This window comes from Geospiza fortis, unplaced genomic scaffold (genome assembly GCF_000277835.1).
Source record: "Geospiza fortis unplaced genomic scaffold, GeoFor_1.0 scaffold171, whole genome shotgun sequence".
NCBI classification, from domain to species: Eukaryota; Metazoa; Chordata; class Aves; order Passeriformes; family Thraupidae; genus Geospiza; species Geospiza fortis.
Genome location: NW_005054313.1, coordinates 8,204,279 through 8,226,854, shown reverse-complemented (window position 1 = coordinate 8,226,854; position 22,576 = coordinate 8,204,279). Strand labels below are relative to the sequence as shown.

The following is a 22,576-nucleotide window of genomic DNA, read 5'->3' as shown; positions in this document are numbered from 1 at the left end:
AGTTTTTTAAAAGGAAGGGCACATGAAAAACCTCCTGGCCCAACTAACAGCTTTGTAGCCCAAGTATCTGTCAAATGCTGTTAAATACTGATACTAATTCAGGACATACCTGAACTGCTAATTGTTCAAAATTGTCCTGGTAAAATTCCATTATGTTGTTTCTGTGTTTTTCCCCTCTTCCCTAAGCACTGATTGCTGGCTGCTGTCAGAGCAGTGCTAGGTTGGACTTTTTGAACTAACGCTGCATGCTCTTAGGTTCTTCTGCTGGATAGATAAGTACTCCTTTCATTAAAGAAAATATAAAAAGACTGATTTTTATTTTTTTCACAGCTCTGTATATTTGACACTGCTACTATTAAGGGCAATAATTTTTTTGTCTATGTAAATATATAACAACAATAATAAATGTCTCTTTCCTAGGTGTGCCTTGCAATAGCTCATTATTCTCAGCCAACAGATCTTCAGCTTCTCTTTGCATTTGAGTATGTTGGGGAAATATATCATAATCCAGGTAAGGATGAAAGTACTTGGATTGTGCTTTTTTCCCTGTTTTGTAATATGTATTTTTAGTAAGACTTCTGTCCAGAAGCAGTAGCAAAAAGCATTTGAGGCTTTCTCCAAGGGTAACAAAATCAGCTTGTTCTGCACCCAGCCTCTTATGGTTATAAGTCATTCATTGGGATAGACATTAATGACCAAAATCCAAAGAAATGTCTTTCCTGTCTGAAACAAAGCCAAACTGTGGCAGCATGAATACTCCTATTTCTCAGTTCACGCTTCCATCCTCCTGATGTATGTCTCTGTTGGTACTCTGGTACCCAGTGAATGTCCCATCAGGCAGGCTTGCTCACCTGCCCTTCTTTTGGGAATAAGTTTCTCTTCTGGTGGTATTGCAGGAGGATTTGTGCAACTTGGGACTCCATACCTTCTTTCCTAGAGGCTTACTAGGCAGTTCTTACCACTCAAAACCTCCACCACCCCTGCTGAGCTGGAGCACACCCTCTCTGCTCAAGGCCAATCTCCAAGTGAACCTTGTCAGTTAGGTAAGCCTGCAAAGATGCCTTTGGAACTTGATTTCGAGCGTAATGCTGTGCGGTCACTGCCGAGTGTTCCCCAGCCCAGACACAGCTGAGAGCCAGCATTGTAGGGTGACAAGGCTCCCACAGAGCGTGCTGCTGCTGCAGAGCTGTGCTACTGAGATCTGAACTCAGCAGCTGCCACTAGAAACCACTCATCTGCCTGTTACAAAACATGAACCTTGTGGAATTACGAGATCAGGCCTTCAAATTTGCAAAACAATGCATGGTTTTCATCCATGGTTTTGCCTTTATGACTGCCCCGTGCATGCACAAGAATAAGAGTGCATGTGATTATTATGTTGCACACACAATTACACATGGAATTTCTTACCTCATAAAGCTTGGGCAATTATTAAGGTCCATGTATTTTCCTGTTACAAAGTACTAGGGAGGAAGCCAATTTGCAGATAAAATTGCAATAAAATGTTAGGCTGTCACAAAGTTGCCTTTACTCTCTCTTTAAAATACCATTTGCTATATGGAAAAATACCTAGTGGAAGAATTACATAAGGTGGGTAAAAATGTTTCTCTGGAGCAGCAGACCAGAATGGCAAAGGAGAGTTGTTCTGCCATGCTGCAGTTCCCAAGAGAATATGAAATTCTTTTGGGTTGTGTTGGGGTGTTCTTGTTGTTGTGAACCCTGGTGTTTGTCCCATAGATATCTGGCTTTGCTCTTGCAATTCCAGTGCTGTTTAATGTCTCTCTATGCCTGCTACTCCCAGTAAAGTAAAAGGTGAAATGCTGTCTTTGTGCTTCCTGGGGAACCTAAAAAGCCTGCATTGTTCTGGTGTATGTGTACGTTGTTTTCTTCCCAGGCTATATTTTATAGTTATATATCCTGCCATTAAACAGAAAATTTAATTTTTTTTTGTAATTATTGTATTTCTCTGTTTACCATCTTTGAAGAACTACTTCAGTCTGATTTTAGTCCTGTTTTCTTCTGAAAATCCTAAGTAGTCAAAGTGCCAGTGCAAGAATGAAGTTGATAGATACAGAAAGCAGAAACCACACAGGCTATGGGATGTCAGCAGAGCTGTGACACTGTTCTGCTTCCTTTGGGCAGGCTCTTGCTGTGGCTGAGAGCTTTCATGGGGAAGGTAATAGGGCTGAATTTCAGTTTATTCCACTTCCATCTAAAAGTGTGCTTCAAGTGTCAAGAAACAAAATGTAATTTCTTTTTGACACAGCTGACTGTCCCCTTGGCATCTAAAGAATGACCAGCAAAGGAGATCCTTCTGTATAGTAACAGCCTGTCTAAGCTCCTGGTCCCTAAACACAAAATGATAGACAATCTTTTTGTGTAGACATAAATCTATATAGAAACCCCAGTATTTTAACATGGCCTTCCATTTCTTTTATTTGCTGTTAATACAGCAGTCATTTAAAGTTGCTGAAATTATATAAGTTTTATTTTGCTTTATTGACATAGTAGCTATTCATTAATAGCTATAGCCTATAAAGGGTTCATGTTTTAAAATGTTGCAGACTATGGCATATTGAAGAAGGAAAGCCTGTGACTGGAGATAACATTTCCTGAGTATTGGTACGCCTTGGCTTTTATCAAGCAGCACAGCAGGCTAATTTTATTTTGCTTTTCTAATGAAATTGGAGGAAAAAATACATTGACATCTTCATTTATCATCAAGCTGCCATTAAATCACTGCTTTCTTGTAATACAACAGTTGGTAATATAGATAATACCAGTCCTGTTGCCAATGGCTTATTTTTCTAATTAGGAAGGTGAAGAGTTTGATTTTTATTCATTGTTTTTAATGGGCATTGATGACTTTCCTTTTCCTAGCAAAGAAGGTGAATGGCATAGACCCAGGAGGTGGTGGCGGTGGCATCAGCAGTGCCAGCGGTCAGCAGACTCCTTTGTTTGAAACTTACTCGGACTGGGATAGAGAAATCAAAAGGACAGGTGCATCTGAGTGGAGAGTGTGCTCAGTCAATGAAGGTTATATGATCTCCACTTGGTAAGTGTCTCCTGGGACACCAGCAGGAGGGAACTGGGCTGTCTTGTCCCGTGTGCCCCACAGCCTCTGTTGCAGCCAACTGTGCACTGCACCTCTTAATTGTGCTGCTCTCTGTAGCTCCCCAGGAAAAAGATGCTGCAAGTCTTGTCCCTGAAGGAAATGTCATGTCCCTAAAGGAAATGTCTTGTCCCTAAAGGAAATGTCATGTTTTGGCATCCATGGCTTTGGTGCTTCTGTACTTCCATGTGGGACAGTGGCAGCCACGCCCAGGGGCTGCTCTGGGACAGTCTCACTGAGCTGGTGACACAGCACTGCAGCAAGAGGGAAGATGGTAAAAAACACAGGGAAAAGTAACCTTTTTTTATCATGTTTTTTTCCACAAGCCTTCCAGAATATTTTGTGGTTCCGTCTTCCTTAGCAGATCAAGACCTGAAGCTGTACTCCTACTCCTTCATTGGGAGGAGAATGCCTGTAAGTGTCCTCTTTGTTCTGGTGCTGCTCCTGGTCATTGCATAGTATTCAACTTTGGGCTCTGCATGCCAGTTAACATTGCATTAAGGAAAAAATTGTACAGAATAGCTCTAACCTGCACGATTTTGTTGTTTTTGTGTTTTTCCCCACATTAGTTATGGTCCTGGAATCACCCCAACGGGAGTGCCCTTGTGAGAATGGCCAACATTAAAGATGTGTTGCAGCAGAGAAGAATTGATCAGAGGTAAATGATTCATTGTGTCACTCTTCAGTCAGAGGGTTGGGATAACACCAGTGGTGGCTGTGACATGGCACTGGGTGGCAGTGGAGGTGACCCCGTGTGACACTGCAGTGTTGTAGTGTGGGAACTTTGGAGAGACTGGTCTCTGGATCTGGTTCTGGCACAATTTTTATTCAAGGCCATTCCAGTTTCAAATACTGAGTAACTTTACAGGTTTTAAGGTATGCTTATTTTTTAGGGGGCTAATCACTCAGATGACAGAATTTATTGATAAAATGATCAGATTTACTATAATACAGCTTACATTGGTGGAGATTTTCTTACCTCTTTCAGCAAGACAGTAAAAAAAAACCCTTCATTTGTGGCATTGTGAAATACAATTCAATAGACTTAGTATCATAATGCACAAATATGATAATATTTCTGTGAAATATTTGTCATATGCTGTCCTTAATGAAAGACTGAAGGCATTTAGTGCCTTGTGTAGGTCGTTTACAAGTGTAGTGGGTTTTGTTCTTTGGTTTAATTGGTAGTATGACTTTTTGTGGTAGTGCAAACAACTGCATTGTGTGTTAGGCTGGAGCTCTGAGTTTTAATTAAAACCCTGTCAGATATCCTGACTTCATAAACTTTAAATATGTTCTCTTCATTTAACATAGGTAAGTCTTACTAAACATGATGGAAAACTAAAAACTGAATAGAGTTATTTAACTGTCAGTCAGCATCAGATTTCATTTCTGAAATGTGATATTTTAATGATCCATTAAAACATTTCCATTTTTTATGTTCAGTAATGAGCAGACAGCAAAAATGTTTGAGTCAGTAGCTTTATGACAGGAGCAATGTATCTCCTGAATATGAACCAGTAAACTATTTTTTAGAATGAGGTGCATGTTTTCTGTGGGTTTAATTGTTTGCAATTAGGCAGTGGCACGTTTATTGAAAGACTGTTTCTTTTCTCTCCAACAATAAACCTGCTGATTCTTCTCCTGCAGGATTTGTAATGCCATAACTCGAAGCCATCCCCTGAGAAGTGACGTTTACAAATCTGACCTGGACAAGTGTCTTCCCAACATCCAGGAAATCCAGGCTGCACACAACAAACTCAAACAGCTCTGTGTCAATGGTATGCTGGGCTTTCCTTCTTTTATGGGGTTGTTTTCCTGACATGCAGTGAATTCCAGTCAGCCTGGCTGACAGGGACTGTTACTGGAAGTTGTTCTGCAATGTAATTACTGTCCCTGTTGCAGACCCTTTTGATGACACTGAAGAGAAGTGGCTGTCCTCACTGGAAAACACTCGCTGGTTAGAGTACATCAGGTTGGTACCATTAAAATAATGATGTTCAGTGGAATGTGCAGAGCTCTCAGCATTGTTAATGAGCAGTGCATCATTTGAAGGATTCTTTGTTTTAATATAAGTTAGGTAAATACAGATAACCCAAATCTTTTTCTTGTGGAGTGTGAATTTCTGTTAACTGTTAAATCACTTTCTTTTCCTGTCCAGAGCCTTTCTTAAGCATTCTGCTGAGCTTGTCTATATGATGGAGTGTAAGCACGTTTCTGTAGTTCTACAAGGTAATACAACACAGAGCATGCTGTAATTATTTGCATTACTGTGATAATGTAGATAAACAGATGTAGATAAAATCAACTGTAATCTTTATACATAAACCCCATGGATTCTGAAGATCTCAGGCATTTGGGGAACTAGAAGGGAAAATAGTTTTGTTATGTATCTGAACTGTAGTATAGTCCTTAGCATCAAAGGAATATTTTGCTTTGAGTCTTTGTGGGTTTTGTTCTGATAATGATGATAGAATCAAAACCTTAGTGTGAACCTTTGTACTGTGTTAATTGGGCTAATAGTCCCTGTAGTAGCAATGTCAATTTAATTCAGAGGTTCTACAGACAAAAGTATTTCACTCAGTGCCCACTCCTTGTGTCTGTGCAAACAGATATTTCAGAGGAAAGGACACTGAAAAACTTGCTCATATCTGTAATTCTGTAATATCTGTAGTTTTTACAAGACCTGTTCAGCTGGTATATCCCACTCTCCCCATGTAATGGCCTTCCAAAAATTGCTTCAAGGTGAAAAAATGTTGAAAATTTTAGCAGCATGAGCACTCTCCTCCTCAGCACACCTTGATTTAAGTACTTGGCAGTTGGGTGGGTATTTTGTTCTTGATGAGTGCACTGCTGTGCTGGGTACTGCAGGAACCCTTTGTATAGTATGAGTCTCAGTTTAAAAAAAAAAGTGTGATTTTCTTGTAGTTTGTTTTTTTTTTAAATTATGAGAACAATTAAAACAAATAAAAGTATATTTTAAAGGAAATTCTAATAAAAACATGAGACCTAGTTGCACCTTTTTGCTCTTTGAAATCTAATTCTGTACATGTTCATTTTCCTTATGTATTCTGTACTTTCTGTACGTTACTCACAGAGGAAGAGGGACGGGACCTGAGCTGTCTTGCTGCTTCTCTCATTCAAGTCATGCTGGATCCCTATTTTCGAACCATTGTTGGATTTCAAAGCCTAATACAGAAGGAATGGGTCATGGCAGGATATCAATTTTTAGATAGGTGTAACCACTTAAAGAGATCTGACAAAGAGGTAAAAATTAATTGTATTTGCATGTGATCACAGTATCTGCTTGATATCATCCTGAACATGTATTTGTACAGAAATCTAAAAGTAAAGATATGTTTTAAGTCTCATTATATAGTATCAGAGGAAGTAAGTATTTTTCCAGGGTAAAGATACATTTTCTTTACCCTCTGTAGCCCTGTGAGAATCAGTGAAATACCAGGTGCAATCCAATGGGTTTTCATGTTGCTTCAGGGTTACACATGAAAGCATCTCACTGCTACAAACACTAGCACAGTCACGTTTCAAATTCAAACCAAGGGAGGTGAGGAGTGGGGTTGGAGGAGGTGGTTTTGCTGTGTGTTTTACCAATCCCTGTTTCCATCCCTGTGCTGTTATCACTCAGCAGTGCTTTCAGAGCAGGCAGCTGCTGGAAAAGCCCCACAGCTGCATGAGCTGACATGGCTGCCAGGAGGTGGAAGGAGGGGAGTACAGGGCTCAGCTCCCAGCACTGCCAGCTCTTGTTTGGCCTCTTCATGGTAAAGGAGGGGCTGTTAACTGCAAGTGGAAGCAAGGAGGACCCAGGTTAGGAACCTTTTGCAGTGACAGTGCCCAGAGTCACAGAACAGGAACCATCCCCAGAGCATGGAACCCACAGATAAACCGAGGGCACTGAGCACCAAGCAGAGAAAATGCATGAAGGGATAAAGAAATGACATGCCAAGAGGGAAATAATGAAAAGCAGCTATTTTGGCCCTAGGAAAGGTTATACTGAAAAGTGAAAATGGGAAAGGGAAAATATTTCTAAAGCTTTACATAAATGATGGTTTATACTTTTGCAATTCATGGGCTGCTATGGAAAAGACATAGAAAATGTGGTGAGAAATTAGCACGGCTGAATCGTAAGCTCTACAGTCATTTCAAACAAGGAAGAAAATACATTCTAAAGCCAAGGCCAAGGGGCAGGGAAGGCTCATACAAGCACTAATTTGGAAATTATGAGGGACATATAGATGGCAGAAAGGATTTTTGCAGCTGCACAAATCCTTGTGTATGAGGGGAGCCCAGGAAAGTTTTTACACAGAAGGGAAAGCTGTGCAAAGGTAGTGCTAAAAAAAATGAAGCTAAACAGGAATACAGTGTAATAATTGCATAGGATCATGAAAAATGCAAACCCCCAAATAGTTTACCCTATAATTGAGTAATGTATCAATGGTACAGCCAAATACCACAACTGCAAAGAAATGGGTATGATTTGGGAAAAGCTTATGTTAAATCTGATCATTCCTTGTTTCTTTTCCCAGTCTCCTTTGTTCTTGATGTTCCTTGACTGCGTTTGGCAGCTGCTGGAACAGTACCCAGCAGCCTTTGAGTTCTCGGAGGTGTACCTGACCATCCTGTACGACAGCGCCCGCATCTCCTTGTTCGGCACCTTCCTCTTCAACTGCCCCCACCAGCGAGTCAAGGAGAGCACTGTGAGTAGGAGGGGCTGCACCTGCTTGTCCAGCAGGACACTGCAGCCTGCCCCCTGGGAATAACAGCATCCCAGTTCAATGCTTCCTGTGTGTCCTTCCAATTGTCACACTCTGTTTGGGGCTAAACTCTCAGGTCCCCAAGTAAATTCAGTCATAATGACTTTCAGGTGATCTGTGCAGAGACAGTGACTTAACTATTCAAGAAGAAAGTCTATTGAATTTATTTGTGGTTTTTTTCCTAGGAAAACGTTGCTACTCTGCATTGTTATTTGTACTCCTCTAGGAAGCAAATCTGTATCTGGAACTCAGAAAGCAGAATGACAGGCAATAAATAGAATTTCATGCTTCAGGCAAACTTTGAAATCTCTTTGACATAATTGTTTAAATAGTTGAAAAAGTTCGAGATGCTGCATAAAGTTCCAATAGTATTGCACAATGGAGGCATTTAGAAAACTGAACACTTAAATTTGTTTTTGAAAACGAGCTTATCACAACTGCGTGTAGAAAATATTTGATGGCTGATAAAAGTGAAACTTACTTATTTCATGAAATATTTTGCCTTTAAAGTTACAGGTAGAAACTTTACAAAGAAGTAAAGCATTGAGGGACTATGGGTGAATTCTCAAAATGCGAGTTTGCCAACAAACAATTAAATAGAATTGAAAAGTAACTGCACAAATGCAGAGCAACTGTTTTCTTCAGCTGTCTTGCTGCTCTGTTGTGCTACCCTGCTCCTCTTTGCCCAGTAGTTACCCACTGGTTTTAAGATTCATGAGAAGCCCATTTTCTTTGATTTTAATCTGTCTGAATGGTAACGTCTTGCAGGAATTTGCTATAAGCAAAAACATTCAGCTGGGTGATGAGAAAGGCCTCAGGTTTCCGTGTGTTTGGGACTGGTCTCTGCAGTTCACGAGCCGGGACCGGCTGCTGTTCCACAACCCGCTGTACATCGGCAAGAGCGCGCCCAGCGTGCACAACGGGGCCCTCCGCACCTTCAAGCGCTCCAAGGTACCGGGGGGGCTCGCAGGGGCTGTGCTCACACTCGGGGGTCGTGCTGCAGGTGCCCTTGGATTAGCAGTAGCAGCCTTCTTTCTCTTGGCTTCCCAGCCTAAAGAAATTATTTCCTGTAGAAGTAGAAATGTAAATTGTTGAGCCTTGTGTTTTAGGATATTTTCTGATGTGGCTGAGTCACTGCCAACATTTGCGTTATTTCACCTTTGGAAAAGTGATGACAGGCTACTTTTTCCCCTGGGGTTTTCAGTATTTTCAGTAAATACTGATTATAAGTCTATCATTTGTTGCTGCAAAAAACCATATGTATTTCTTTTTAAAGGCCACAGTTTGCCCTGTGAGCCCTGCAGCAGTGACTCAGAAGCTCAGAACTATTTAAAGGTCACAGCATTTGTCTGCATGATGCACCCTGGCAGTTCAGGGAAATTTACTATTCCAATGAATGTAGAACTGGAAAATTACCAGTATTTATTTTCTGCAGAAAAACTACAGCTCCACATTGCGAGGTGTCCCCCCAGCAATAAAGAACGGAATCATCGGTGAGCAGGAGTTCCTTCCAAGAAGAAACTCTCTGATTCTAAAATTGAAGCCGGAGTTTTTCCACTCAGCAGAGGGGCAGAGCCACAGCATGGAGCAGTACTTCAGAGACTGGTTTGCAAAGCCCGTCGATTTGCACGGCGTCATTCTGCCCCATCTCTCTGGAACACAAATAAAACTGTGGAAACTCTGCTACTTCCGCTGGGTTCCTGAGGCCCAGATCAGCCACGGGGGCTCCATCACCGCCTTCCACAGAGTTTCTCTGCTGGCAGACGAGGTGGACATGTTAAACCGCAGCCTGCGGCAGTACAAGAGCAACTCCTCCTTGCAAGGCCACTGCTCAGAACTGGATCAAAGCAGGATGTACTTCAGAGCAAATGGTTTAAATGACACCTCAGGCACCCCAGACTTTCTCTCCTCCTCATTCCCATTTTCTCCTGTAGGGAACCTATGCAAACGGAGCATTTTGGGAACACCTTTAAGCAAATTTTTAAGTGGTGCCAAAATCTGGCTATCCACCGAGACGCTTGCAAATGAAGACTGAGGTGATGTGGAGGTTTAAAGGTTTGGGGAGAATACAGCATATCATTTTGTCTTTTCTAACTTAACACTGCTAAATGCGGCATTGAAAGCTGTAATAATTTTTATATACAAACATTACGTAAGATTTGCACAAATATTTAAAAGCAAGGCAAGTCATGCTTCAAATCGCACAATGTTGTCTTCAGTAGTTCTCATCTGCTGGGGCTTCTGCTCCCCAATTCCTCCTGTTCCTGGGGGTTTGGCTCATTACAAGTGATAGAGCATTTCATTAGCTAATTGAAAGGCTTGGTGTGGTCATTAGTGAGGGTTCTGCTTGAAATAACCTTTGTTTTCCCAGATAGTGACTGAAGTGACCCTTTGATAAAACAGCTTGGAAAGCCAAAGTACTGCAGTGGAGATGAACTCACAGCTGAAATCTGGGAATGTACTATTTTATCAGACTGCCTCTTCAGGAGTAATACTTACTTGCATAGATACAAACATGCTAATGTTCCATGACTGATCACCCTACATTGTGCTAATGCAGTGTATCCATGGAAGGGCTTATTCCATTTTCTTTCTCTTCCCAAAATGTGTTCATTAACAATTAGTCAGATTTGTGCTCTTTGTCATGAGCTTGACTTTAGACTATAGAAATCCACATCAGGACAATGCACTGTTAACCTTAAAACATTTACTGTAGATATGGTATTGCAGTAGCTGTAGAAGTGCCTTTAATTGGGAGGAAACAGTAGCAGGATTACTCTAATGCAGCTGACACTCCCCTCTGCCACCTTTTCAAAAGAGATTGTGTGGCAAGTTCTTGTTCCATCCCCTGTTTCCCCCTCTCCATTTCTGGAAACAACATGCATCCAGAAGAAGCAGCAGGTGTCCTCTCTTTAAGGTTAAACTTGTTTTTACATCCCACAAGACCCTCACCTTTTTATAAGAGCACCTCAACTACTCAGCATTATATCCCTGCACAGATCCTCGTTCCTGCCATTCCTCTCCTCATTTTTTTGCAGGATGAAGTAGCTTTCAGCAGAACTCGTACCTGAGCCCTGCTGGATTCCAGAAAGGAGCACTGGCTCCTCATTGCCACTTCCACAAGGGGTGCAGGTGCTGCAAGGAGAGCAGTGAGTGGTGCCTTCTTTTTGCAGACTGACTATCCCATAGGGACAGTGCAATGAACAAGCACTGCCTGAGGGAATTACATCCAACAGCCTCCTTCCTTCTGCTTAATGCAGCAGCCTCCTTGTTGTTCTGAAACCTTTTTAAATTATGCCTCTCCCTGGATGCTGTGCCACAGAAGGACTCACAGGGAGAAAGGAAGGAGTGTGAAGAATTCCAGGAGGTTGGAGAAGTAGTGATGTATCATTCTCATAGGTTAAGGCTCCTGTTAGCTGCCTTCTCTGGACAGCGAGGCTGTATTTTGTATTAAATTATTTCTGTATAAACACCAACGCTGTTGAACTGACACTGAGCCTCTACCCAGGTATTGCCTCACCAGTTTAGGGCACCAAAGGCCTTATACAATAGAAAGCTGCAGGATAGGAATATGCAGTGTATTCAAGTTTAAAAAAAGGGGAGGGGATAGGATTTGGAGATCTTTGTAAACCCAAACTGATCTTCAGCACAGCCTAAATCACCAAGTGGGGTTTGGCTCCCAGGCTGGTCTCTGACCTCCAAGGCTGTGCTTTGCTTGCACTGCTGGGGCTGGAGGGAAGCAGGGCAGGGCCAATGCAGAGGTGAATAATGTCAGGGGAGGGGGGGTTCCTTTTTTACCTTACCGAACTTCCAAACCTGTTCCTATGCAAAGAATCTGTTGTGTGTGTGCTGTGCACAACGTGGGCAGGCACAGGCTGTTGTGACACAATGCCAGGGCATCTGGGCAACTGTTTGTGAGGAGAAAACGTGTATTCACCTCAATTGCCTAATTATGCTGCAAGATGAGCTGAGCATGTTAAATGGTCCACAAACCAGTTGTGTTTATTTCCAAGCTTGCTGCAGTAGTCATCTCACTTGTTCATTATTCAAACATTTGTTTTAGTTTGCTTTTGCCATTCCTCTTTTCCCATTAGCTTACTGCTTTCCCTGGCCTGATACTTGACATAAAGACCTCAACCTGTGTGCTTAGTGTCTTTTGGTACCAACTCTGTTTTTCTTTTAAAATGACAGTTAAAACTATATTTTTTTTTTTCTTTCCTTAAAGGTATAACTTCTTTGGATTAAAGGTACCAAAAAAGTGTAAATAAATTACTCCACAAAAGCAGCTGGTGGAATTAAAAAATGTTTAGGCTAGTACCCTTTGGGGGGAAATGGGTACTATATTTAAACAGAATTGTCTTTTATAAGGAGATTTCAGACATTTTTACATTTCAGTTCTAAGATGTGTACAGATGCTGCAGAGGGACTTTGTATTTTATATATATAGCATGGGAGAGGGTTAAAAATAATATGCCTTTATAAATAAACAAAACCTGTCGAAATACCTATTTGCCAAACAGACTTAAAAAGAAATTTTGTACCATTCCAAAAAGGGAATTAGGTAAGCAGAGGTTGAGAGGGGGCACCTCCTGCAGAGAGGAAGGGAAGGGCTCCACCTTTCCCTAGACTTGAAGACCAGGTTCTGCTTCCTTGCTAAGGAGCCTGAGCAGCTGCTGTGCCTGTGCATGCTGCTGCTTCCTCTGAGTTCAGCAGCTCGATACTTTCTGATTCACTTTTGAAGGACAAGGTGTACCAAGTGTTGATTTTTAAATATTCTCCACTCTGCACAGTTGCCTTATCAAGTCAATAGGGACTGTTCTGGATATCTTTAATAACTTTCAAAAGCAATTTTGGGGTGTGACTATGTATCTTACTTCTGTGTACAGAATACTGACATGCAAGTGTGTATATATATGTCTGTGTATATATATGTACACATATTTTCAAATTTTAATTTCTGTTCACCATTTAAAGCAACGTACTGTTAAATGCCATCTTTGTGTTGCAAGAGTAGAAAAGCTACCAAGCAGCTCATCCTTTTGTGTTTGTAGAAAATGTGCATTGCTGCAGCTGTTCCTGGCTGAGTCATGACTTTGTACCACACAGGGGGAGCTCTGCAGCTGCTGGGCCCCAGTGCAGCAGCTGGGCTCAGGGCAGGGCTGGGGCTGTGGTGCCCCCTCAGCCTCCAGGCACTGCCCTGTGCCCCCAGGAGTGCACTGAGAACTTTGTGTGTGTCTGCCCAGGCTGCACGTGTGCTTCATGGGCACCTGCCTGCAATACCACTCTGATCAATTAACTGCCTTGTGTTTCAATGAAAATGTAGCAAGCTGGGCAAACCTTTTGGCTTATTCTCAGATGGAAGTATATTAAAACCAAAAAAATTCTAACATGTATTTAAGCAAAGAACGAAATCTTAAATTTGCCTCTAACCAAGAGACAGAAATTTGTACCTCAAATTGCTCTAGGCAGTAGGTTTCTAATGCTGTTGCTGTGATGGTTTAGAGTTCACCATTTCAACTGAAACTAAAACCTTTGTGCCTGATAATGATTTACTGAGTAGCAGTGGCAGGAAGATTATAAAATCCTGATGCTGAGTTGTGAATGTGAAGTAAATTAGAGTCAATAAAAGTCCATACCCTTCCACAGTGAACTTCAGGTGGTTTTCTTTCCCCTCCCCTAATAAAAAAAAAAGTGTGCGTGTGGTTTTTTCCAAGAAAGTATGGACACTGTGCTATAGAAAGATGATTAATAAAAATTATGTGCAAATTATCTTATTTCTTGCTATGTTCTGTTATAGTCTCTGCAGTTTGCATGGTGATCAGAATTTCTCATAGAAGGGAACTTACTCACTATGAGCATGAAGACTCCAAAGAAAAGATGTTGGCTGTGTGTTAAAATTAGGAGAAACCCACGGGATTTTGGTGTCTTAAAAGGGAATTCATATTTTTAGTTCCAATTGACTGACATACTTCTGAATGAGCAAACACATCAATTTATGTGGGGCAGAACTGAATATACTGAATGTGGTCATCTTGGCACTGACCAACTCGTGTCTACTACCAGAAGTATTTCCCTTTATACAGGTAATACACATAAACAGAAGGAGCTGTTAAATAAATTATCCTTTCATACACATTAGAACAGCATTAATGCTTTATGCCCTACTCTCTGCCACCTGTGTCTGTTTATGTACAAGTGCAAAATTCAAATGCATCATGGTAAGTGGGGACAGGCAGAGAACCACACTGGACCTGACAATCCTGGCAAGGGGCTGAACTCACACCTTGCAGGGAGACTTGCCCAACATCATGAATTTAGGGCTCAAGGGCACCCCACAAATGAGCAGGTCCTGATGGCCCAGTTTCTGTATTGTAGAGATGGTCTCAGAGTGTACCAGTGTGAAGGCAGCTCTTCCTCCTCGCTGGGCAAAGCCCAGATCACTTCACAGAATAAGTCAGAAATTGAGGAGAGAAGGGAAGGGCTCTCCTCTTCTGAACACAAAGTGACATGCAGTAAATCATACTGACAGTTTTCTCAAATTACACTTTGGAATGCTTTGTGCTAAAAAGGGCTATGGTAATGTTTCAAAAAAACCAGAATTTTAGAAGAAACTACTTTTATTAAGCAGCAGCCATTTGTGTGTGTTACCCATTCCTTTAAGAACACCCGAGTTGCCCACATGATCTAACCTCTGTCAGCTGAGGCGTTTGCTCTTGCCCCCAACGTCCTGCACGTGACAAACCTCCACTGCAGCCCCCAGCTTGTGCAGCTCGCTCAGCCACAGCATCTGCTTGGGAGACAGGCGGTCGTTGGGGCCCTTCACCTCCACCAGCTGCAAGGAAAGGGACATGGTTACAAGTGTGTCCCTGGAGGATCTGAAGGGTCAGTAGCTTCCACACAAGAAGTATTTTTTAACAACTGTTGCTTGCAAGGAAAAATAATAGAGATTTTAGCACAATGGAAGGTCCAGTGAGTGCTGAATTATTACCCCATATTTCAAAATTTTAACTGTAAGAGAATGAAATTTTATATAGTAAATATCCACCAAAACACATACAAAAGCCCTGGTGAATGAAGATCTCTCATACAGCAAAATCAATTGTCTGCACCCTCACCTGTTCCAGCTGATACTGGCAGCAACTTACTCAGGTGCTCTAGAGAACTAATTTCTGCTATTCAGCTCTGTACCATAAACGCATCACAAGCTGCTCCAACAGATGAGATGTCCAATAGTCCTCTAGTAACTATTCCACTACTGTGCAAGGCACCATCCACGACTGTTTACTCAATTTCTGTAGCAGACACAGACACAGTTGCTGTGGACTCAAATAATGCAGATTTTGTCTAAGTGGTGCCAGAAGAACTCCTTGCTAACAACACTCAATGTGTGGCTGATTGTAACAGGTGCTTTAGATTACAATTAATCAAAGACCTTTACTACAGCAACCTTAGCCAGTGCTGATTGTGTCTGCTCCCTATGCCCACTGGAGGGGCAGATAATCACTCAGTACTCCATGGGGGCAGGGAGGCCGAGCTGCAGGAAGGAAATCTCAATTTGTGTGGGCTGACAAGGGCAGGGTTTCATACAAGGGAAGGCAGCTGAGCACTGGGTATTGGGGTTTTACAGAGGGAAGGCAGCTGAGCACTGGGTATTGGGGTTTTACACAGGGAAGGCAGCTGAGCACTGGGTATTCCGTGCTGCCCACACACCTTGAAGTGCTGGCTGTGGGAGCGCCACACGAGCAGGTCGGGCAGGCCCCCCCGGCAGTGCCGCAGGTCCCTGGAAAGCCGCTGGAAAACACCGCTCAGGAACCTTCCTCCAAGGCAAGAGACCAGGCTCTGCAAGAGAGGGTTTGCTGATTGGTTTGAGTTGGTTTTAATTTCCTGCAGAACCATTTCCCAGCCCTCACAAGAATACTGTTCCAAGAATACTGCATGGCCCACCTCAGCTCTTTCTTTAGTCTCAGGAAACGTAACAAGAAACATAAGTAGATGTTTCTTACATCAATTTTCCTGCTGTGTTTCTTACATCAATTTTCCTGCTGTGTTCTCAACTACTGTTACAGGAAAAGTGACCATATGAGAAAATTGTAACACTACCTGTGCAGGGACTTCAGCACAATAGTCCCTAATTCCAATTCCTGCCTCCCACCACTCTCCATCTGCCACGGCTCAGTGCCTCAATAAAGCCTGTGAGCACACCAGGGCCATGGGTAATTGAATGTCAAGCCTAATTGGAGTGCCCATGCTGGGCAGCAGCCACTTACCTGGACTTGCTGGGGGGAAGTAAAACGTCCCCAGTTAACCAGAGCTGCTGCTTTTCCCTCCTGAGTGGTCCAGACGTCAGCCACCAGCTCTGCCAGCGTCTCTGAGGAAGCTGTGTGAAGCTGCTGGAGTCTGGCCTCAATGACAGCCCTCCTGTTCTCATAGAAGCTGTCAGTGTATAAATCCAGGGGGGATGTCTGGATGAAAAGATAAATCCAGCTCTCAGGAACTGCCACCACAGCAGCTGTTCCCAGAATGACAATGTCCTACTTCATATTTTTCTTAACTACAAAGTCAATCAAACATTGAGCTGATTTATCTAGAACATGACCACCATATAAATATTTATTAAATGTGGAAAAGATTGCATATGTTTTAACACCCAGTGCCAGTGCAACAAACACTGGTCCCATCTCGGCCTCTACTCTGTTGTTTTGAACTCTAGACAGAGACTTCCTTTAACAGGCAAAGAATCCTCTGCACTCCCAGCACACGCTGAGGGTGTAAAAAACCCCTGCAGCAATTCAGCTTTAATTCAGCTCTGCCGCTGCTGAGCAGGGAGGGCCCAGAGCCATTTTCAAAAGCAAATGCAGAGTGCTTAGGAAAACAGCCTTACACAAACGGCTGCCACACATAATCCCACAAAATACAGCCTAGGAATGAGCCCATAAACAAAATATAACAAATAATAAAATGAAGGAAACACCAAGATCTGTCTGGTGTAGAATAAAATGTTAATCTAATCCCAAATAAGATTTTAACATGGTTACTGAGTCTACAGCAACGGGAAAATAAATTAACTAAAGAAAGCCTTTCAAAATTACCTGATAGGAATTTCTGAACACGTCAGGTATGTCATCCATGAAAATGATATCCCACATTAGAATCCCATACAGTGTAATAAAAGTTGAGCCTTCCCCATGAATACCTAAAGGGCAGAGTTTAATGAAAATGGAAGTGTTAATTTCTACAGCAATGTCATATGGAAAGGTACTGAACCATCATGACCCAAAGCAGAAATATGCCATGTTCAGGTTCATGGCCAGCTGATGTCAGCTGCAAATGCAGCCCATTCTGCCCCATTTCCCAAGCCTGCTGCCCCCAGGTCAGGGGCCTTCAGCTGCAGCACATCCCTCCCTGGCCCCCACAAAGCCTACTGGGCTAACACTGGCAATTTTTTAGTGCACAATTTTTAACATTAAAAGAAGATACTATGTGGATGATAATAATAATATATTCAAAACATGACACATATTTATTGTATATAATTAGATCTTGTATAAAATATTATTCTACATAGCTGTTCTATTTTATTGTAAATATTAGATATTATGCCTTTTATATGTATACATATTTATATATGCAAATACACGTGTTCATGCATGTATACATGTGCTCCTACACATTTATATGTTCATGTGAAAACAACACATCAAGGACACCAAGGAGGGCTTCTCCAAATACCTCAACACCAGAAGGAAAACTCAGGCTAATGTGGGCCTGCTGCTGAATGGAGGAGAGTCCTGGTAACAGGGGACACTGAGAGCAGGATGTGTGTGTGTATATATACAAATGTGTGTGTGTGTATTAATATATATGTATATGAACATAGGGAGACATATATATGTATGACTATATATATGTGTGTATATATGCATGCAAACACAAGGCATATATATATGTGTGTATATATATATGCAAACACAAGGCCACACTTTTTCCCTGTGAAGGTGATGAAGCACTGGCACAGGCTGCCCAGGCTGCTGTGGACTCACCCTCCTTGGGGATACTCTAAAGCAGGTGGGAGAGCTGGCTGTTGAGCTGAGGTTGCACAGGGTGACTCCCAGAGCTCCCTCAGGCACTCTGTGATGTGTGTTTGTTATTAGTACAGTATAGTATCTACAGCAGCATATGTCATGTTACCCATCACACATACAGATCCCAGAAGATATATGTTATTATACACCATATAATATGGTGTATGTGCATTATACATGCAGGATACCTTACACATATGAGAGAGAGCATGTGAGTGTTGGGGTGTGTGCATGGAGCTGGAATGAGCATTCTGGATCATCACTAAATCACACATGGCCACTGTGCTCAAAACTGAGCCAAGAAGACCAATGGTGAGTGGGAGGGAGTGAGGAACTGAATAGGGATTTCAGCACAATTCTCCCCAGGTCTAAATATTGTTCCCTTCCTCTTTACCTTTTTCTGATGTGGCCACTTTTGCTGCAACAGTATTATCAATAAAATTAAACTATATTAAAATATGTATTTTATAGAAAGGCACAAATTTTATCTTCAAAAATAACGTGCCTACCTTTTTGTATTTTGCTTTTTTTCCTGTAAAACAGACCTATATATTCTTACTAGCTGATGGCTTTTCATAGCTCCTAAATTGTAAAAATACATTAAATACTAATAGAGCCTTCTCAAAAAATCCTGCAGTGTTGTGCTATTGGTATATACTGCTGTCATGGACATCTAGTACCAAGAATCAGTGGAGGTTTACATTTCCTTAGTGACACTCCTTTAAATGATAATGCTAGCATTTTAACCTAAATTGTTCTACTCTTAGCTGTTCAATGGTAAGGAAGGCAAACTATGTGATTTTCTGTGTAGATGAATTGAAAACACTGGAGTTTTCCCTAATATATTTCAAAATCACCTTTGGTAAATGAAGGCAGCAAATCATTAAAGCAGGTCAGGTTGAAAATACATGTTAGAGCACTTTGGTAAGGAAGTGATGTATTAGAGGTGTTTGGGAAGGAAACAGAATCACCCTAAAATCTGGTCTAATGAAATCAGCTAAAACTGGTCTATTACTTAAACTGATTAGTAAATAGTTTCTTTACTTACTCCCCAGTTATTTTACTGCAAAATATCCCTAAACCAACAGCACTGTTACCCTGATCGAAACCATTCCTCCTGTAATGAGTTAATGCCAGCTCCTCAACTGAGCACATGACTGTGGATACACTGCAGTCCTGGCCTCCTTCTCCATCACCAATATCCTCCATGAGGAACACAGATTTTCCCATTCCCGTCTGAGGACACATCTTTCCACTGATTGTAACCTAAACATATTAAAACATTTGGTTACTTTACAGCATCACATTCAATAAGCTTTAGCTCAAAATTCCCTTTTCAGTTTTCTTAAAATCAGAACTAGATTTGTTTCCAAAAATTAACTGAATAAAATGTAACCCATCATTCTTGTGAAATCATCTTCTTTAGCTTTTATAAACCAGCACATTTTTAGGACAATAAACGTCTAGCAGAAATTCTGGGCAGATGGGAATGTAGCCTTTCTATATGCAGGACCAGGAGCAAAACCACAGAAAACTGAGGAGACAGACCTGGGCAGAGACAAAGAAGGACTGCAGGGAGACATGTGGTGAGGAGGCTGAGAGAGGAAATGAGGCTTGCTCTGATTTTGCCCAGACAGAATTATCTTTATAATGGTATGGAAAAGATAGATTTTTTAAAAATCCATTCTAATACTAAGCAAGTCCCCCACACTGAATATTTGCATAACACATATTTAGAGTGCATAACTTCCAAAGGGTCCTAAAGAACAGTGGCATCTTTTTTAGCCATTAATCTAATGCTGACAACATGCTAAGGTTACTATTACTTTTTCTGGCACATAGAATGCTTGGCCTGCAGCCACCAGAGGCAATGCACTGATCTGATCAGACTCTTCAGCCAGAAAGGCTCTGAGGGCATCACTGATAAATTAGTGGAGTTTATGGATGATCACATCCATAGCAAATATACAGCAATGCAAATTAGATCAGTGTACAGCTGACTAACTTCAGCTAAGAAGCTGACCAATGCAGAAGTATTTGATTACAAGAGGCTTTTGTTTTAGAACAAAAAACCACATTTATATTCATTTTCCTGCACCATGTGTCAGTCAGAGGCTGGTGCACAGCTTGTAACAAGTCTCCCAGATTACTTTTCCTTGTGTGAAGTAAAAGAGCTCAGGAGGAGCTGCAGCTCCCCTGCTTACGTGAGTGACATCGTGCACGGTGAGGAGGGGCAGGTCCTGCAGCAGGCCCTGCAGCTGCCTGCAGCTGGGGGAGTCCCGGATGCGCAGGGCGCGCTGGCACAGGGACAGGCGGTGCCCGGTGCGCACGGCCGCGTCTGCCAGCCCCCTCTGGATGCAGCCGACGGCCTGGCAAACAAAGGGCACAAACAACAGCTCACTGAGACCTCGGCACCCCTCTGCGCAAGAGAAACTGAGACAAGCACAAACATGTGAGTGCAAGAACGAGCCCGCAGGCCAGGGCTAACTGAGCGGTGAAGTTCTAACCAATAAGTAACACTTTGCATGAGGAGGCTTCTGAATTGAAATTTATACTAGGACAGTAAAAAAAATCCCTCTCAATTTCTACTGATCACTTTAAGATTAAAAAAATTGATTCATTTTCTTAGTTGAAACTGGTTGTCTGACCTTAGGATTCCTAACAAAATCTGTATTTTTACGAGACTCTACTCCACTGTTCTTTCCGTAAGAAATACTTTTAAAAAATGTTTTCAGACAATGCCTGCAGTGTTTCCAGCTTGCCAGATACCTTCTTAGTGTTTTTCAAGTGCTGATGTAAATTCAGAGCCAGCCGATCCCACCATCTCCCTCTGCTGTCAGTACAATACACATCCTGGGCCAGGAGGCTCTGCAGCTGCTGCACTGCTTCCTGTAGCAATGGGATTGCACCTTTATTAATTGGGCTACAAAATCAAGTTCAAGTTAGCTTGTCACTTTCCCTTCTAATTAATGAATAGTACAGAAACTTTCTCTCTGGACAATCCAAATCTACTTCTTACTCCACTACCCAATATACCCATTTCAGATCCGTATGTGTATCTTAAAAACTCTAGAATAGAGATACTTTTATGTAAACTTTAAGGTTAACTGCAAAAATACAGCATTTTTATCCTTTCTATCCCTTATTGTATATGAAAAATATCTAAAGTATTACTTATTGCTTTGTTGCAGAGGTGAAGTTGTATAATCTGATTTACTTTAACATGTAAGTCAGAGGCCTTTGGAGATGTTAATTCCCTAAGGAAGAGGCAGAGATTTCTAGAAGAGTTCTCTTTCAAGATTTTTCTTATTTAAAAGCAATAGCCAAATCTAGTGAAACACAGGTGTCTCTAAATAATGAAACAAGCATATCTCAGCAATAGTTTTATATGGCAAATCTTCAAAGTATAAGCAGAAATCAAAACAATTTAAAACTCTCTAAAGCAGCACAAAAAGGGAGCACTTTTCCCTTAAAATAACTTGTTACTAGAACTGTAGCAAGTACTGGCAAACATTACCACCATTTTCCAGCCACATCAGAAATGTAAACTGATCTACAAAAATTAAGCACATATTTCTATTCACCTCACCACTTTACCTTATACTTGTGAAGTCTCTGCAGAATTTCAACTCCTTGAGAAAGGATTCTTGTGTACACCCAGCCAACTGTGAAACGCCGCAGGTAATCAGGTAAAGTTCTGTGATAGCTGAAAAATTTGGGCAGTTCAGATCAAACTAATCATGACAGTTTTACCAAGAATGCTTATACCTAAAGCATTTACCAAACTAAATGCTTTATATATCCAAATTGATCTGAAATGAGTATCCCAGCTGCAAAGTCAAGAACCCAAAGGTATAGCAATAGTTTGGCTTAGGGAGCAGGTGCAAGCTGCACTCCTGCACAGCATATTTTAATTTCAACACCAGTAGAATTATCAGTTAATCAGTTTTAAAACAGACACAGAACAGCAACTTACTACATCATATATTGTTACCAACTCATTCTCATAAGTCAGCAGTTCCACTTCAGAACAAAGCTGAACAAAAGAAAAGCACTCGAACAGGAATTTCCTGCCATAAAAGAAGACCAACATCTTTTCAGTAGGCACCTCTGTATTTCAGGACAAAGTCTTTTGAATGTCTTTTTAAAATAAAAAAATATTTTTGATATTTTATCAAAATATTTTGTCTTATCAAAAATATTTTGATAAGACAATACACTGTCTTCAGTGTAAATGACCCTCCATGAATATTATTTTAAATCAGTTGCCATGGAATTGAATATAATGCCAAGTGTAAGGCTTTCTCTTGTGGTGTATCATTAAGGCAGACACCAAAATAATTAAAAGTAAAACTGATGAAGAACACTTCAAACCCAATAAATGTTATTTCAGGTCTCAGATATCCAGTAAGATTTCCTGAGCAACACTCACTTGGAAATCTAAAGACATGAATAACCCAGCATGTTTTCCCATATCATTTGCCACATCTTTTGTTCACAGTCCAATTTAATTTCTGCTTATTGCCATTTGTTTGAAAGCCACTTAAAAAAAAACTATGACAAGGGAAAAATAAGGCTCTTGTTCTCCTGCACTGGCACACAGAACAGAA

General features: G+C 41.4%; 2 protein-coding genes across 2 annotated transcripts in view; one reads left to right on the top strand and one right to left on the bottom strand.

Moving 5' to 3' along the window:
- MTMR10 (myotubularin related protein 10) overlaps positions 1-10,408 on the top strand; it is a 33,678-nt gene extending 23,270 nt beyond the window's left edge. The window contains exons 6-16 of the mRNA XM_014306461.1: positions 421-511; positions 2,881-3,055; positions 3,439-3,526; positions 3,682-3,770; positions 4,763-4,893; positions 5,018-5,087; positions 5,274-5,344; positions 6,210-6,379; positions 7,657-7,827; positions 8,653-8,835; positions 9,320-10,408. Of these exons, the coding sequence (XP_014161936.1) occupies positions 421-511; positions 2,881-3,055; positions 3,439-3,526; positions 3,682-3,770; positions 4,763-4,893; positions 5,018-5,087; positions 5,274-5,344; positions 6,210-6,379; positions 7,657-7,827; positions 8,653-8,835; positions 9,320-9,919 (1,839 nt within the window). The 3' untranslated portion in view covers positions 9,920-10,408. The remainder of the gene's footprint in view (positions 1-420; positions 512-2,880; positions 3,056-3,438; positions 3,527-3,681; positions 3,771-4,762; positions 4,894-5,017; positions 5,088-5,273; positions 5,345-6,209; positions 6,380-7,656; positions 7,828-8,652; positions 8,836-9,319) is intronic.
- The window catches only part of FAN1 (FANCD2 and FANCI associated nuclease 1), a 20,987-nt gene continuing 7,239 nt past the window's right edge, over positions 8,829-22,576 (bottom strand). Inside the window, 9 exon segments of the mRNA XM_005419684.2 lie at positions 8,829-8,951; positions 14,574-14,716; positions 15,595-15,723; positions 16,152-16,346; positions 16,974-17,077; positions 19,064-19,232; positions 20,171-20,335; positions 20,736-20,855; positions 21,564-21,672. Of these exon segments, the coding sequence (XP_005419741.1) occupies positions 14,579-14,716; positions 15,595-15,723; positions 16,152-16,346; positions 16,974-17,077; positions 19,064-19,232; positions 20,171-20,335; positions 20,736-20,855; positions 21,564-21,672 (1,129 nt within the window). The 3' untranslated portion in view covers positions 8,829-8,951; positions 14,574-14,578.